The sequence below is a fragment of the Gadus macrocephalus genome, chromosome 1 (assembly GCF_031168955.1).
Source record: "Gadus macrocephalus chromosome 1, ASM3116895v1".
Classification (NCBI taxonomy): domain Eukaryota; kingdom Metazoa; phylum Chordata; class Actinopteri; order Gadiformes; family Gadidae; genus Gadus; species Gadus macrocephalus.
This window is the reverse complement of record NC_082382.1, coordinates 1,850,274-1,865,597: the sequence shown is the minus strand read 5'-3', so window position 1 is coordinate 1,865,597 and position 15,324 is coordinate 1,850,274. Positions and strand designations below refer to the sequence as shown.

Genomic DNA, 15,324 nt, shown 5'->3' with positions numbered 1-15,324 from the left:
TCTTTCAATGTATATTGTATATTATCATATATAACCAGTGGCCTTATCCGGTTTAAACTGTAACCTTTTATGGTACTTTTATGTAACCTTACAGTAGCACTCTTCCAGTAATAGCCCCAACCCGGTATGGTCTGTACTCTTTATGGTACTTGTAATATGTAACCTTACAGTAGAGGGTGGATCACTCTCATCCACAAGGTGAATGAGCTGATGTTATGCTGCATGACTTTACAGAAGTAATTTCTAATGTTCCTAATTAACATATTTTAACCTGATTGCTAAAAATAGTATATTATTAAGAACAGTATTTTATTTTGTTGGACTCTCTTATTATTCTCAGCATGATTCACAGACACTCAAGATATAATCTTCTAGATGTTTCGTGGTGTTGGTCATGCTTGGTCGAGTAATTTTATTTGCTTGTATTTCGCTATGGATGTTTTGATAAATGTCGAGAAATAAAGGAGACAGCAGCTTTCTTCCTGGCTCATTGGTAAATACGAGTTTGGCAGTTCTATGTTCAAAGGTACGCACTTTCAACATTGTGAGAAAAGGACTATTGTATTTAATCAAGCATTCCGCAATAAACAAGGTCTTTATATTTTGTGCCTGAGCTGTTGTCAGATCCATTCTTCTGTAGAGGCCCATTCCACCCTTTTGGTCAGAACCTGAGGTGGTGACCTTGGCCTGCAGGTGGTTATGTTGCCCCACGCCCTCTAGGGGGCGACGCTGGGCTCCTCCGACACCCAGACACAGGGTGGTTGATCACTGCAGTTCATTGTCTGGTACAGACGGATGATGTTACCAGCAGAGCAGGTGTTCAATATCCACATCACACAATTGTGTCATTTGCATAATGTGATCTGACCCACTTTATACTCTTTTTACATGCATTCTCTCCAGGACAGAAATGACCTATCTTCATTCTTTGCTGAACATGGTATCCCCAGAGTTTTTCTTTTAACTTGAATTCCTTTTAATTTGGTAGAAACAATCTAAACGTATCAACCTCAATGGCCACCAATTAAATGAACAGCACAGTTTCTGGTAAGAAAGAGAAATACAGATTCTGGTCTAGGCCCGGAATGCGGTTTCCATTTCTGGGACCTGTTTGCTGCCATCCCTGAGCTTCGACTTGGGTGTTAGGTCACACCAGCCCACCTTTGACCTGTCATCCCTGCACCCCTCAGGGTCCTGAGAGGTGGAGGCGCAGTAATCTTAAGGGGTGGGTCCTGAGTGGCCGACCTCACGGTTTGTCTTCACAGATGAAGGTGACAGTGCCGTTGAGCAGGTCGTCCATGTTGACGGCCACCATGTCTGCTGACAGCTCTGCCCCGGCCCCGCCTCCCAGGGCCACGAACACCTGCTGAGAGCCGGCCAGCTGCGATGGGTCCAGGGAGAGAACCGACTCCGCTCCGTCCAGAAGAGGCTCTGTCGGGATCTCCTGCTGGAGGGAGAGGAAGACAACGTTTTGGAACGAGTGATGACACGTGGCAACACTCCAGCCCTCGTCGCAGTTTGCCCTTCAGTCTAACGGTCGGGTACATCCGTATCTGAATGTCCAGATCAACTCTGTCCAGATGACCAAACGGCTACTACAAGGGGCTTCAAAGGGGTCTTAAAGAAATTGATGCATCATTTGTCCACAGTTGTATCTGATAACAGAACATTACATAATAATGCGTAACACTGACACAATCATGTTTGGCACCAAACAAGAGCCAAGAAATCCCTCCTTCCTATTACACCATTCAAACTATCCTTGCATGCAGACAATCCTCTCTAGCGCAAGGAAAGCATGCAGAAAATGTTATAAAATACAGAAAGACACAATATTTTAGGATGTTTAGTGTAGTGTTACAAGACAAACAGATCTATATTCAAAATATAAGTATTATCTTTCCATAGAGCCCACAATGGTTAATCTGGCTAGTGTAGTCGTGGAGCCATAATGATTGTTGGTCTTGTCGTTTACAGAGAGAACAGCGATGGTCAGAGGGCACATAATGAGGGATCAGGGTGAAAGTGGCCCTGGAGAACGTTAGTGGCAGGAGGCCATCCTAACCGGATCACAGGCTGGACATCAAACTAGTGTCAACATGTGTGCAAACAACCAAACACAGAATACACAGAACAGCCTCTGTGGGAGCCAGGAGCCGATCCAACCCCGCAAAGAGATCTCTCACCGCGCTGTCCGAGATAAAGGCCTCCTCCTCTTCCTCTGCTACCTCCTCCTCTCCTCCTCCTCCAACGGTGGCCCCTCGGCCTGCCTGCTCCACCAGCGCCTCCACGTGGCAGGCCAGGTAGTGGTCCTGCAGCTGTTGCTGGCTGGGGCAGAGCAGCGGGCACAGGGAGCAGCTGAAGGCCGTGCCCCCGGGGCTGAAGTGCTGGCTGGTGCAGTGCTCCTGGAGCCCCTCCTCGCCCCCCAGCAGGGCGGGGCAGTAGGGACAGCGCACCACCGCCGCCCCCTCAGAGTCTGCTGACAGGGAGGTGGGGAGGGATGAGCATTGGTACACAGGGATGGGGAGGCCCGCAGCGCACACAGATCCCCTCAGGTTACAACCCCATTCTTGATCGTCGGCTCGGCCACGGCCTGTTTCTCATCGACTGAGGACGACTGTGGAAACGTGAGCTGGAGAGAGCACAGTGGGTTGTGTTGGACTACAGAAAGCGTAGCTTGTGTTATCTAAAACAGCGGTCCCTAACCTTTTATACTTTCAAATAAAAAAGAGACTTTTCCTAGAATGAGACACAATGAGAAACAGACTGGATCAGGTGAAGTAAAGTAACACATTTTTCCTCTGTACGGATCCTTTCCATAATGTTGTCAGGGCCAATTTTAAGTCAAAGGGAAGAAATTTGGTTTCATTCTCGTAACACAGTCATTTGTTCTTGGCTAGGTAACGATCTCAGAGGCTAGCTCTTGTAGGGTTAGGACCATAGACCAAACCTTGATCAAAACACTCACATTAAACCACTGTTTGTCTCTTCACCAAACTATTTTTCCTTAAAGGAGAAACATATCCCAGAGAGATAACGAGCTGGGATTTTCTTTTGGTAGCAAAAAAGCACGTGTAGACGCATTCTTAAGTTGGCTGTTTTTAGCCGATCCTACCAAAACGCTATAAACTTGGAACGATGGGGGCATGTGTTAAGGTAAAAACGAAATCGCTATTTTAAACCACTTAAAAGGCTAGAAGTAGCCCGACACATTCTTAGGTAGATTGGCGAACACAGAGCTTGTGACATCCGTGAATTTTATAATCGTATCTTCTATGCTTGTAATTTCTATTTGTACGGAGCAGCTGGAACGAAACAATTTCCCCCCGGGGATCAATAACGTTTTCTGATTCTGATTCAACACGCAAGCTCTGTGTTCGCCAATCGACTTATCGAGTCTTAAAGACAAGATGGCGTCGACAGGTAAACTACTGATGGTATTGCGTGTATAAAATGTCATTTTTAATAAACAATCTGTACACTTACAAAGTTATCAATGCCTCGTTTTATATTTTAAGACCCTTATACTACCAAAATAGTGTCGGGCTACTTCTAGCCTTTAAAGTGGTTTAAAATGGTGATTTAGTTTTTACCATAACACATGCCCCCATCGTTCCAAGTTTATAGCGTTTTGGTAAAATCGGCTAAAAACAGCCAACTTAAAGGACAATTCCGGTATTTTGAACATTGAGCCCCCTTTCTGGTTTGTCTAGGATGAAATAGAGTGGTCAACACCGAAATTTAGAATATTGGTCCTCTCTCCAGCATTAGTCTAATTTCGAATCGCCCCGGCCTGCTTCACAATGGCTGGCTATCGGCATTCACAAACACAGTGGTGTTCGTTGATGTTCCTCATCAAGATTCGTAGCGAAATACAGTTCCTGTCAGGTTTTATTTGGCATTTTGTAAATCGGCATTATGTAAATGAAACGGAAACCGGACCGGAAACGGAAATGGAAAGGGGGAGTGGTTGTAGTCTTTTCGCTCGGTTCCAGCCCTACTGTTGATACGGAGAACCGAGTGAAAACACTACAACCACTCCCCCCTTTCCGTTTCCGGTCTCCGTTTCATTTACAAAATGCCGATTTACAAAATGCCAAATAAAACATGACAGAAACTGTACTTCGCTGCGATACTTGATGAGGAACATCAACGAACACCACTAACCACTCGATGAGCTTCACATTTCTTAAAACAAACGTTTAGGGGTGCTCATGAATGCCCATAGCCAGCCATTGTGAAGCAGGCAGGGGCGATTCGAAATTAGCCAAATGCTCAAGACAGGACCAATATTAAAATTGTGTCTGATGCGGGGAGCGTGTCTGATGAGGGGCGTGTCTTTCCGGGGTGTGTCTGTACGGTGCGTCTGATGAGGGGGCGTTTCTGATGAAGGGGTGTGTCAGATGAGGGGTTGTGTCTGATGGGGGGCATGTCTGTACGGGGTGTGTCTGATGGGGGGCGTGTCTGTACGGGGTGTGTCTGATGGGGGGCGTGTCTGTACGGGGTGTGTCTGATGGGGGGCGTGTCTTATGAGGGGGGGGTGTCTGGTGGGGGGCGTGTCTGATGAGGGGGTGTGTCTGGTGAGGGGGCGTGTCTGATGAGGGGGCGTGACTGATGAGGGGGCGTGACTGATGAGGGGGCGTGACTGATGCGGGGGCGTGTCTGATGCGGGGGCGTGTCTGATGGGGGTCATGTCTGATGCGGGGGGTGTGTCTGATGGGGAGCTTGTCTGATGGAGGGCTTGTCTGATGGGGGCCGTGTCTGATGCAGGGGCGCAGCAGGGCTTACCGGCGTGCTCCAGCGCCTGGTGGCTGCTCAGGCTGCTGGCGTTGGGGAAGAACTTGAAGCAGATGTCGCACTGAACCAGGCACTTGAGGGACTTGCTGGTCTGGCTGGCGTACACCTCCGGGTGGTTGGTCCTGTTGTGGTACCACAGGCCCGACAGTTGCTGGAGAACCAAGAAGACGAACAGGAAGGTGTTGCTAACCGATCAGACCCAGGTTTTCCCGTGCTAGCCGCCATGTGATAAACGAAGTTAGTCCTTAAAGTGGCCATCTGGAGGATGGCTGAGGTAGGGAACAGGAGCCAATGGCCCACTGATAAAAGCCTTTTCTAGTGTTATGAACATCAGAATGTTGGGATCTATGGTATTGCTGTCATGTTATCACCATAGGTGCCACCAAACGGACCCTATGAGAGCCAATTCAATGATGGTTACAGATGTATGATGGATTATTTGATAAACCAATCTTAACTTCCACTGAACTACCTTGTGACATGACATCACATAATGTTGTTAACTTATATATTTTTGGAAATATATATAGAGAAAGAAAGATTTTCTTTTGCATTATCAATATTTTCCAAGAACATACTTTTTTACATTTAGGGGGATTCTGCTTTTATCCAAAGCGACTTACAACCCTTCATTCACACGTTCACACCGCCGGTGGTGTCAGCCATGCAATGCGACCTCATCAGAGCAGTGAGGGTGAGGCGTCTCGCACAGGGACATCTCGACATTCTAGGAGGAGCCCGGGATCGAATTCACAACCTTCTGGTTACCAGCCACTCCCGCCCCAAACATTTGATCTGCATCAGTGGCGTGTGTAGTGTGGAGGTACGGTTGTTCCCTGCTTCCCTGAGCGCCTGGGAACCCTACCTGGTAGGACTTCTGGCAGAGGTCGCAGCTGTAGGGCTTCATCCCAGAGTGCATGGCCTTGTGTTTCTCCAGCAGGGCGGCGCTGTGGAACACCTTGTGGCAGACGGGGCACTTGTGGAAATCACGCGGGTGGCTGTCCTGGAGGTGCTTCCTGTGCTCCTCCACTGACGAGAAGCTCAGACGGCACTTCTGGCAGTCGTGGGGCTCCTGGATGTCTGGTGAGGCCATGACACGCAGCTCTGAACTTTGTCCAAAACACTCACATTAAACCACTGTGTCTCTTCACTAAACAGTTTCTCCCTTAAGAAAAGCCTTCCAGTTGATGACAGATCTAAATGTTTTGAGTGCTCTGTTGATTGCTACACTTTCCTCTGGGGCTGCCGCAGTGAGTGAATCGTGCGTGGGTGCATGCCTGCCAAATGTGTGTGTGTGTGCGATCTGCAGTGTGTGTACGTGCTGCGATGCGTGAGCGAGGTGTGTGTCTGTGTGTGGACTCACTGTGGTAGGTCTGGAGGTGGACCCAGTGGTGTGTCTGTGAGGGTGTGTGTGTGTGTGTGTGTGTGTGTGTGTACTAGAGCCCGACCGATATAGGATTTTTAAGGCCGATACCGATTAGAATATTTTGTGATTAAAAAATCCGATATGCCGATATATCGGCCGATATATATAAAAAAAAAAAAATCCAGAAACGTGCAACAAAACAAACAGATTTCCCTAACATTGGTTATTTGTAGTTATCCTTTAAATCCTTTTCACTCTCAACTAACAACAGCAAAACTGGACATGGTAGTCATGAATTAAGTCATGCTTATCGACTTTAGAGAATTGATGGGGATGTTCTTTTAATTGTTATTCAAGCAATGTATGTGTTGTGACAGTTGCCAACTTACCATGAACACACTTGCACACATGAGCTGTGTTGGAAATCATTCCCTGTTCACTCCCTCACTATTCCCTATATAGTGTTTATGATATAGTGCACTATATAGGGAACGAACAAACGAGAATTCGGACACTACGCTGAACATTTCTAAGCGTCATTTGCGTCAGTAAATGCGCCGGGTATTTGTGTGACGCAGACAGATGCTCCCACATCATGTAAACAAACCGGGCAATCCCGAGGAAAGCTGGAGCTTGTATTGATGTTGAATGCAACATTTCCTTGATCAAGTTTTTTTTATTAATTTTGAATATTACATTTTCTATGTTAACTCCCAATTAAATTGTTGACATCTCTAAACGAAAGCCGGAGACTCCATCATTAAATGTATTCGTTTTCGCGGTTATTCAGCTTCTTCTTCTCCTCCGGAAGAACACTACCGAATTGCATTGTGGTATACGGAGTAACAAGTAGGGAACATCGTATGTACACTCAAATTTTAGTGCATGAAATTAACCACTGAGAATTCGAACACCACTGCAAAATGGCGAGCCCCCTACATAGTGCACTATATCCGTGATAGGGAATGATTTCGAACACAGCTATGAACACCGATGATCTCCGTCGATCTCCGTCATTCACTCTCTTTTTTTTTTTTTTTTTTTTTAATATTCATTTATCGGCCATTATAATGCTGATACCGAATAGTTTGAAAAATGCCTAATATCGGCCGATAATATCGGCCTGCCGATATATCGGTCGGGCTCTAGTGTGTACTCACTGTGGCGGGTCTAAAGGTGGAACCAGAGGTGTGTCTGTGAAGTGTGTGTGTGTGTACTCACTGTGGTAGGTCTGGAGGTGGACGGTAAGCCCGCTCGCCTGGCTGTAACCTTTGCCACACTCGCGACACACATAGGGCCGGTCACCCGTGTGTGTGCGCACATGACGGGTCAGCTCGATGGACTGGGCGAACAGGGCCTCGCAGTACTGGCAAGCATACATCTTGCCTGGAAAACACACACACACGCACACACACACATACAAATGAATACGGACATCCTTCAACATACTATGTGTGACAATAGGATACTTTTAGTGAGGATTTAGTGAAAATGAAAGTATGTATGCGTGTGTGTGTGTGGGGGGGGGGGGGGGAGGACAGGTATGAGGCCCTGCTAAAGCTCTTGGAGTTGTGCGTGTGCATGTTCGTGTGTGTGTGCATGTTCGTATGTGTGCGTGCGTGTTTATGCAAGTGTGTGTATGCATCTGTGCATATGCGCTTGTGCATGCGTGTGTGTGTGTGGTACCCTCGGAGTGCTTCTTCTTGGTGTGGTAGGCCAGGGCGGCGGCCACGCTGAAGCTCATGTCGCAGTGCCTGCAGTGATAGGGCTTCTCGCCCGTGTGCAGCCGCATGTGGTTCTTCAGGGACGAGTTGGCAGCAAACTTGGTCCCACACTCGTCACACGCAAAAGGCTTCTCTTCAAAGTGCTCCGTGCGCTTGTGGTAGATCATGCCTGGAGGGGGGGGTGAAACTGTGAACAGTGGAACAGCGCAAGAAGGTATCGGGTGCTGAGAAGTCACAACACAAGCGTTATTCATCCCAGACAGGACATCTAAATATATATATATATTTATATATCTTTAAAGGACAATTCCGGTATTTTGAACATTGAGCCCCCTTTCTGGTTTGTTTAGGATGAAATAGAGTGGGTGACACCGAAATTTGAACTATTAGTCCTTTCTCGGGTATTTGGCTCATTTTGAATCGCTCCTGCCTGCTTCACAATGGTTGTCTGTGTGCATACACAAACCTGTCAACCCAGCAACCCTAAACATTCGTTTTCAAAAATGTGCAAGTAACCGAGTGGTTAGTGGCATTCGTGAAGTTTAAAAAAAAAATATCGGCGCAATATATGGTTTCCATCCGTGTTAGTTGCTAATTGGAACTATTCCTTCAGATACCTCACAACCGCATATAAACTTCCGCACAAGGTCCCACCTACTTTCGAGTTCCGTCGGCATCTGCCTGCACTTCCCACAGGCACACCACCAATTTCCCGTGATCCTGGGGACCGCTTCAGCCGGAGCTTCAGGCACCTCCGTAGCCCTAGCCTCCATCTCACGTAGCTCCTCTTGGGTGAATTCTGGTTCAAAACGATAACCTCTGCCGTCTAACTCAAAATCGAGTGCGTCCTCCAGAAGCCACCTTTCATATCCATTTTCAGTGATTTTCTATGTGATTTTCCCTAATCCGAGGTGCTCACGGTACAAGACTTCAAACCAACGTAAACAGCCCACCTTTCCGGTTCGGCGGAGTAATATCAACGTGCAGTAATGAGTCTTCCAACTGAAATCAACTGGCGATAAATGTGCAATAAAACACGACAGAAGCCATATAATATTTTTTTTTTTAAACTTCACGAATGCCACTGCCACTAATGTTACTTGCCCATTTTTGAAAACAAACGTTTAGGGTTGCTGGGTTGACAGGTTTGTGTATGCACACAGACAACCATTGTGAAGCAGGCAGGAGCGATTCAAAATGAGCCAAATACCCGAGATAATTCAAATTTCGGTGTCACCCACTCTATTTCATCCTAAACAAACCAGAAAGGGGGCTCAATGTTCAAAATACCGGAATTGTCCTTTAACAGAATTAAACAGTGTTAAACAGAGTCAAACAGAGTTAAACAGTGTTAAACAGTTTTAACCAGAGGTAAACAGTGTTAAACGGAGGTAAACAGACTCAAACAGAGTTAAACAGTCAAACAGAGTTAAACAGAGGTAAACAGAGTTAAACAGAGTTAAACAGTGTTAAACGGAGGTAAACAGACTCAAACAGAGTTAAACAGAGGTAAACAGAGGGGAACTGAATCAAACAGAGGTAAACAGAGTTAAACAGAGGTGAACTGAATCAAACAGAGTTAAACAGAGGTAAACAGAGGTGAACTGATCAAACAGAGTTAAACAGAGGTAAACTGAATCAAACAGAGTTAAACAGAGGTAACCTGAATCAAACAGAGTTAAACAGAGGTAACCTGAATCAAACAGAGTTAAACAGAGGTGGACTGAATCAAATAGAGTTAAACAGAGTTAAACAGAGTTAAACAGAGGTGAACTGAATCAAACCGAGTTAAACAGTGTCCTACCAGAGGGGTGGGCGAAGGTGCGGCCGCACAGGTCACAGGCCACCTTCTTCTTGGCCTGCGGGGCGTTGGGGTGGGCTTCTCCGCGGTGGCGCTGCAGGGCCCGCACGGTGGGCAGCCGCTGGGGGCACTGGGGGCACTGGTGCTTGGGCTCCTGCGACAGGGCGCAGCACTTGAGGTGAGCCCGGAGCCGGCACTTGAAGGCGAACCCCTTCTTGCACCAGCGGCAGGAATAGGGCTGTGGCGGGGCGGGGCCATCAGGGTCCGGCCCTGAGGCGGTGGCCTCACACTTCACCTCCTCCTTAACGCTCCCGTCCTCGTCTTCCTCTTCTTCATAGTCTGCCTCTTTGTCTACCTCTTCGTTGGTGCCATCGCTTCCTGCCTCCTGGTCCTGGTCTTCAGTGGTGGACCCTGGAGGACGGAGACAAACCAGAGGCCCCTGGACTGTGATGACGAGGTGGACCAGGGGACTTTGAGGCTGAGGGGAACGCGTCCGAGGAGCGGCGCACGGCTCCACTTGCTAACGTAATTCAGAAGGAATAATTGTTTATGTTGTACACAGATTTCGACGAGATGTTCGCCGATAATGTGAACTGCTTTGCGATGTGATGGCAACTAAAGTGATGTTCAGTGGATTTACATTAACACAAACATTTTTTAATTATATTGGCGACTGTGCAGTACCGCAGCCAAACTGAAAATAGGGTTTCTGATTTTGGCCCAGAGTAAGGCTCCAATAAGGTGCTGAGCTATGTGAGGACGCCACATCTCTGCGGACACACACACACACACACACACAGGTCCTCGCCGTCAAAAAGGATCCCTGCGCTACTCAGAGACGCTTTTTGTCTAAAACAGACAAAACGCGGTCTCCGAGTAGCACGTGGGTGACGTCCGATTGGTGCTCCAGGGGGAGCTGTGTAGCATGGGCCGATGAAGCCCTTTGAGAGGCTCACTTGGATTAAGGTCTGTTCATGTTTCTTGACTTTACTTGGATTGACACGGTGCATTCAGCTCAATGCCTCTAACTCCATGCTACATATTTAGTTGGATGGTACCATCTGGTCCTCAAAGAGGAAGTTCCTTCTCACACCATAGGAATTGGGTTAAACACAGCACACAGTGTGGGTAGTGCATAGTACACTTAAAAAGAGGCTTCTGGGCTGAGCTAGGGGGGGATTTTGTAAGGACGGCAGTAAACTTGAGACGGACCTTGAGACGGTTCTACAGGGTCTGCTGTCGCAGGGATATGGGGGTGCAGGTGGGTCGGCGCTCTGGGTCATGCGGGGTTGGTGTGTCTAAGGATGCGCTGCAGCTCTGGAAAATACGTGCTGCACTGTCGTTATTTACTGTCTGCCACGCAGCCTAAAGTGGGCAGGCCGAAGAAGTCTTTGCCGACTCCTGTTTTATAATCGCTTCGGTTTTGTTTTGGTTCAAATTCCGATTACGGAAATAAAATAAAATACATCGCACCATCTTTAAATCGCGGAACAATCTCCCACAATGCTCCGGCAGCCATGCCCATTTCACTGCAGAGATTTGGGCCTACTCCTCGTCTCTACGACATGTCATTTGAATCTGACCACCTCGCTGAGTGCAGGTTCCTGAGGAAGCCCCCCGCGCACAAGCTCTCTGAGGACGTACCTGAGGAAGCCCCCCGCGCACCGAGCTCTCTGAGGACGTACCTGAGGAAGCCCCCCGCGCACCGAGCTCTCTGAGGACGTACCTGAGGAAGCCCCCCGCGCACCGAGCTCTCTGAGAACGTACCTGAGGAAGCCCCCCGCCCACCGAGCTTTCTGAGGACGTACCTGAGGAAGCCCCCCGCGCACCGAGCTCTCTGAGAACGTACCTGAGGAAGCCCCCCGCCCACCGAGCTCTCTGAGGACGTACCTGCGGCGGGCTCCACCTCCTCCAGAAGGGCCAGCAGGCCGGCCCCCCATGGGGCCGGAGACTCCTCTTGAAGGGCGGCGAGCAGCGCCAGCGTCCCGGCCTCGCTCATCAGCCCCTCCCTCAGCCGGGCCACCAGCAGGGCGGCGGTGGTGGGCGTGGCCCCCCCCGAGCAGCACCCCAGCACCACCTGCAGAACAGAGGCGTCAGGCACCCTGTCAGCCTCCAGAACAGAGGCGCCAGGCATCCTGTCAGCCTCCAGAACAGAGGCGCCAGGCACCCTGTCAGCCTCCAGAACAGAGGCGCCAGGCACCCTGTCAGCCTCCAGAACAGAGGCGCCAGGCACCCTGTCAGCCTCCAGCAGGGCCTGAGGCTGCACGGACCGGTCCCAACGCGGTGGATGGGGTAGCGGACAGACAGGGTCAGTTTGATTGGATACTTCAGGAGGTCGGCATCAACAGGGGATAGAGTTGAGCTTTGTAAAGTTCAAGCGAAGCGGGACATCAGAGCCGTCTGGAACCTTTCATGGAGGTGATGGATGCTTGTATGAAAATACATTATTCACTAGGTTGAGGGAATTATTAAAGCAATACAATGGACTGAAAGCATTGTGGTCAAACTCAACAGCAATGCAATCAAATAATTATAATAGAAAATGAATGCCTCAAAAGGTAGGTAAGGGAACTTATTTTAGAATAATATTTTCTTTCTTTATATCCCGACAGTAAACACTAAGGAAATGCTCTGCCAAACATAATAATAATCTGGTAGTTACGTCTGCCGCAGGCTTGGAATTAACCGTCCAACCCTTTCATTCAGTTGAAAGAAATGGTTGGACGTCTTACCTGCGCGTCAGGTTATCCCGAGCACCACCCCTACCAACATGTGAATGACCTAGTTAGACCGGCTGACTGCGTACAGCGTGGACATGCCCCTTCACCTCTCTCTCCTGATCCTCCAGGCAGCTGGCCGCTGCCCGGGGGAGGAGCTCTGCGAGGGAGGCCACACCCCCCAGCAGCTCCAGCAGCGCCCCGGAGCGCTCCAGCAGAGCGCCGGCCGTCCAGGGAGGAGGCACCACCTCTGACGACTCCTTCAGCTGACGGAGAAGCGGCCGGGGTACGCAGTCGTCCTGGTCTGGTTCAATGGAGTCAGAGGGTTCATTGATTATCATTGAAAACCAAAAGAAACACAGCATCAGTCGTTCTATATTAAAGCCATATATATTCATTAATAAATAAACCTATGAATTAGATTTCACCATGATCATTGTGATAATAATGCATCTGAATAATCATTGGGAATTTCAAACGAAATAGCTTGATATCACCCTTTCATGTCATATTAACCAAACTGGTGAGTTGGGCCGTGGGTACAAATGATTTAGAACAAGGAAAAAGCAGTTGATGAGTACTGCCTAGCCCGTCATCCAGTGGGGCCATCATTTGAGCCTTCACGTGAGCTTGAGGAACCCACCGTTGGACCCCAGGACTTCCATACGAGGGATCTTAGGGCTTGGCGCTTCCACACTTCCCGGCCTCTTTGACCCAGCAAGCCTCCTATGGCCAGGAGACTCCTCTACTTCCTCTCTGCCCTCCAGCCTGGCTTTCACAGCCTCCTCCTGCACCTGGTCTTCAGCTGGAGATGCTGGGTGTGCTGCGGGTGGCATTCCCCTCTCGGCCTGGACCTGGACCTGGACCTCAGCCTGGGCCTGGGTCTGAGGCTCAGCCTGGATCTGGACCTGAGGTTCAGTCTGGACCTGAGGTTCAGCCTGGGCCTGGGTCTGAGGCTCAGCCTGGATCTGGACCTGAGGTTCAGTCTGGGTCTGAGGTTCAGCCTGGACCTCTTGCTGAGGCTCAGTCTGGGTCTGAGGTTCAGCCTGGTTCTGGGTCTGAGGCTCAGTCTGGGTCTGAGGTTCAGCCTGGTTCTGGGTCTGAGGTTCAGCCTGGGTCTGAGGTTCAGCCTGGTTCTGGGTCTGAGGTTCAGCCTGGTTCTGGTTCTGAGGTTCAGCCAGGTTCTGGTTCTGAGGTTCAGTCTGGGTCTGAGGTTCAGCCTGGTTCTGGGTCTGAGCCTCTGTCTGGGTGGTGGTGACAGCAGCAGCAGCTGCAGCAGGCCTGGGCTGGGCCCCGACCAGCCTACTGAGGATGTTCTTGCAGCGCACGGCCACATCGTACATCTGCAAGCTGTCTGCCGAGGCGATGACGCGGCTGACGTTGTGCTTTCCAGTGGGCAGCTTGCCCGTGTAAGCCAGGTCCAGCAGGCAGGCGAATTCCTGCGACGACACCACCGCCGTGTCGATAGAGATGGTGTCAGAGCCTTCCAGCAGAGATCTGATCGGGCGCAAAGCATAGAGCACTCAACGCAATTCAAGTGGTCTAATAAAACACATCTTAAATCGGGTCGTAGTAAGCACATGCAATCAGGTGATCATTTGCTTTCAACAGTCAATATTACAACCGGGTCATGATCTGTGTGAGCGTGTTTCATATCACCATTCACAATACCAAGGGGGATTAATACACCTCAATGAATGCAGAGCATTGATCGCATTACAAACAATCAACAGAGACGTGTGGTGGGGGGATGTACCTGAAGAGCATACTGGTGGCTCCCAGGACCAGCTTGTGCGCGGTGTGAGGCGTGTCGCCCACTAATATGGTACAGTCACAGAACTTGCCCTCCGTCCTCAGGGCCCACAGCTGCTGCATGAGCTGCTTGCTGTAATTCGTCAGGTCCATGCCTGTTGAAGAGACAACAATGTTTTATTCTACGGTTTTATGAACATAGATCCATGTCAGCATTCATTGGGACTGGCTAGGCGCTTCATCGTCATTTCATTCATATCCTATTAACAGAACCTGCAACCCATAACCCTCCAAGGTTTGAAAAGTAGTGCCGTAAATAATATAGAAAAATTATGTCAAAATTTGATAGTCAAATTTCCCATGCATTGCTAAGATAGCAGTGTAGTGTTATGGTTCTCATCAGTAGCAAAGTTTAATTCATAGTGATGAGGCCTTATCCATTTGAGCACGGCTAGGAGGGCTGCTCATTTCATCCCAACCTCAACTGGTGTTGTTGATGAGGTACAAAGGGAGCTTTATCATGGTCGGCTGGTTGATGACTAGTTTATTACTCTTGGGAGAAATGCGACGAGTAGATGGCAACCAGTACAGCTATTGCTCGTCGTATGCTGCAGTGAAACCCCTTTGGTTGAATGGTCTAGTGCAAACCAGTTTGTTTTAACTTGTCTAACCCCACTGTGGGGAAGGTTGCATTTTGAGTTAGCTTCTGTAGCTACCGGGGAGGAGGTCGGATACCGCTTGAATAATATTAACTACTTTAGGAGAATAAACGAACGTTTTACACATGACCGCGTCCATAAAATGTGTCCTCACTCCATTTTACCTTGTAATTCAAACGCTCCGATTCTTTATTTAAACTTCATCGATGAACAGTCGTAGGATCCCAATAAAGCTTCGGTCTTTTGAAAATGGCGTCATCACAAAAAAAAATACACGGGCGAGATGAGACGCGCATGCGTAAACGACAATGACCTACGGGTAGACGCTTTTTTAAATTGAGATTTTATGGACGTTCACACAAACCTTGTTTGGTTTTGTGTGAATAATACAGTGCTTTTAATGCTTCTATAAGATTTGTATATTTTATATCTATATATTTTTTAGATTTTCATTACTGATGAATGACCTCACCTGTGTGAACAGGGTATAGCTGTTCACACCATTTCA

The 15,324-nt window shown here is 48.7% G+C and overlaps 1 protein-coding gene across 5 annotated transcripts; it reads right to left on the bottom strand.

Moving 5' to 3' along the window:
- Positions 1–534: 534 nt before the first annotated feature.
- On the bottom strand, positions 535–15,106 carry zbtb40 (zinc finger and BTB domain containing 40). 5 transcript variants are annotated; one of them, XM_060061895.1, is made up of 12 exons: positions 14,981–15,106; positions 14,162–14,312; positions 13,049–13,902; positions 12,516–12,709; positions 11,579–11,765; positions 9,692–10,099; positions 7,850–8,056; positions 7,385–7,549; positions 5,663–5,877; positions 4,789–4,948; positions 2,187–2,479; positions 535–1,447 (listed from the first exon to the last, which is right to left on the bottom strand). In XM_060061895.1, the coding sequence occupies exons 2-12, from the start codon at positions 14,308–14,310 to the stop codon at positions 1,247–1,249; spliced, it is 3,033 nt and encodes a 1,010-aa protein (XP_059917878.1). In that variant the 5' UTR covers positions 14,311–14,312; positions 14,981–15,106; the 3' UTR covers positions 535–1,246. The 5 variants fall into 5 exon arrangements, with proteins under 5 accessions (XP_059917878.1, XP_059917912.1, XP_059917904.1 ...); XM_060061929.1 differs by having other exon boundaries at positions 535–1,444; XM_060061921.1 differs by having other exon boundaries at positions 2,187–2,476.
- Between the last annotated feature and the right edge of the window lie 218 nt (positions 15,107–15,324).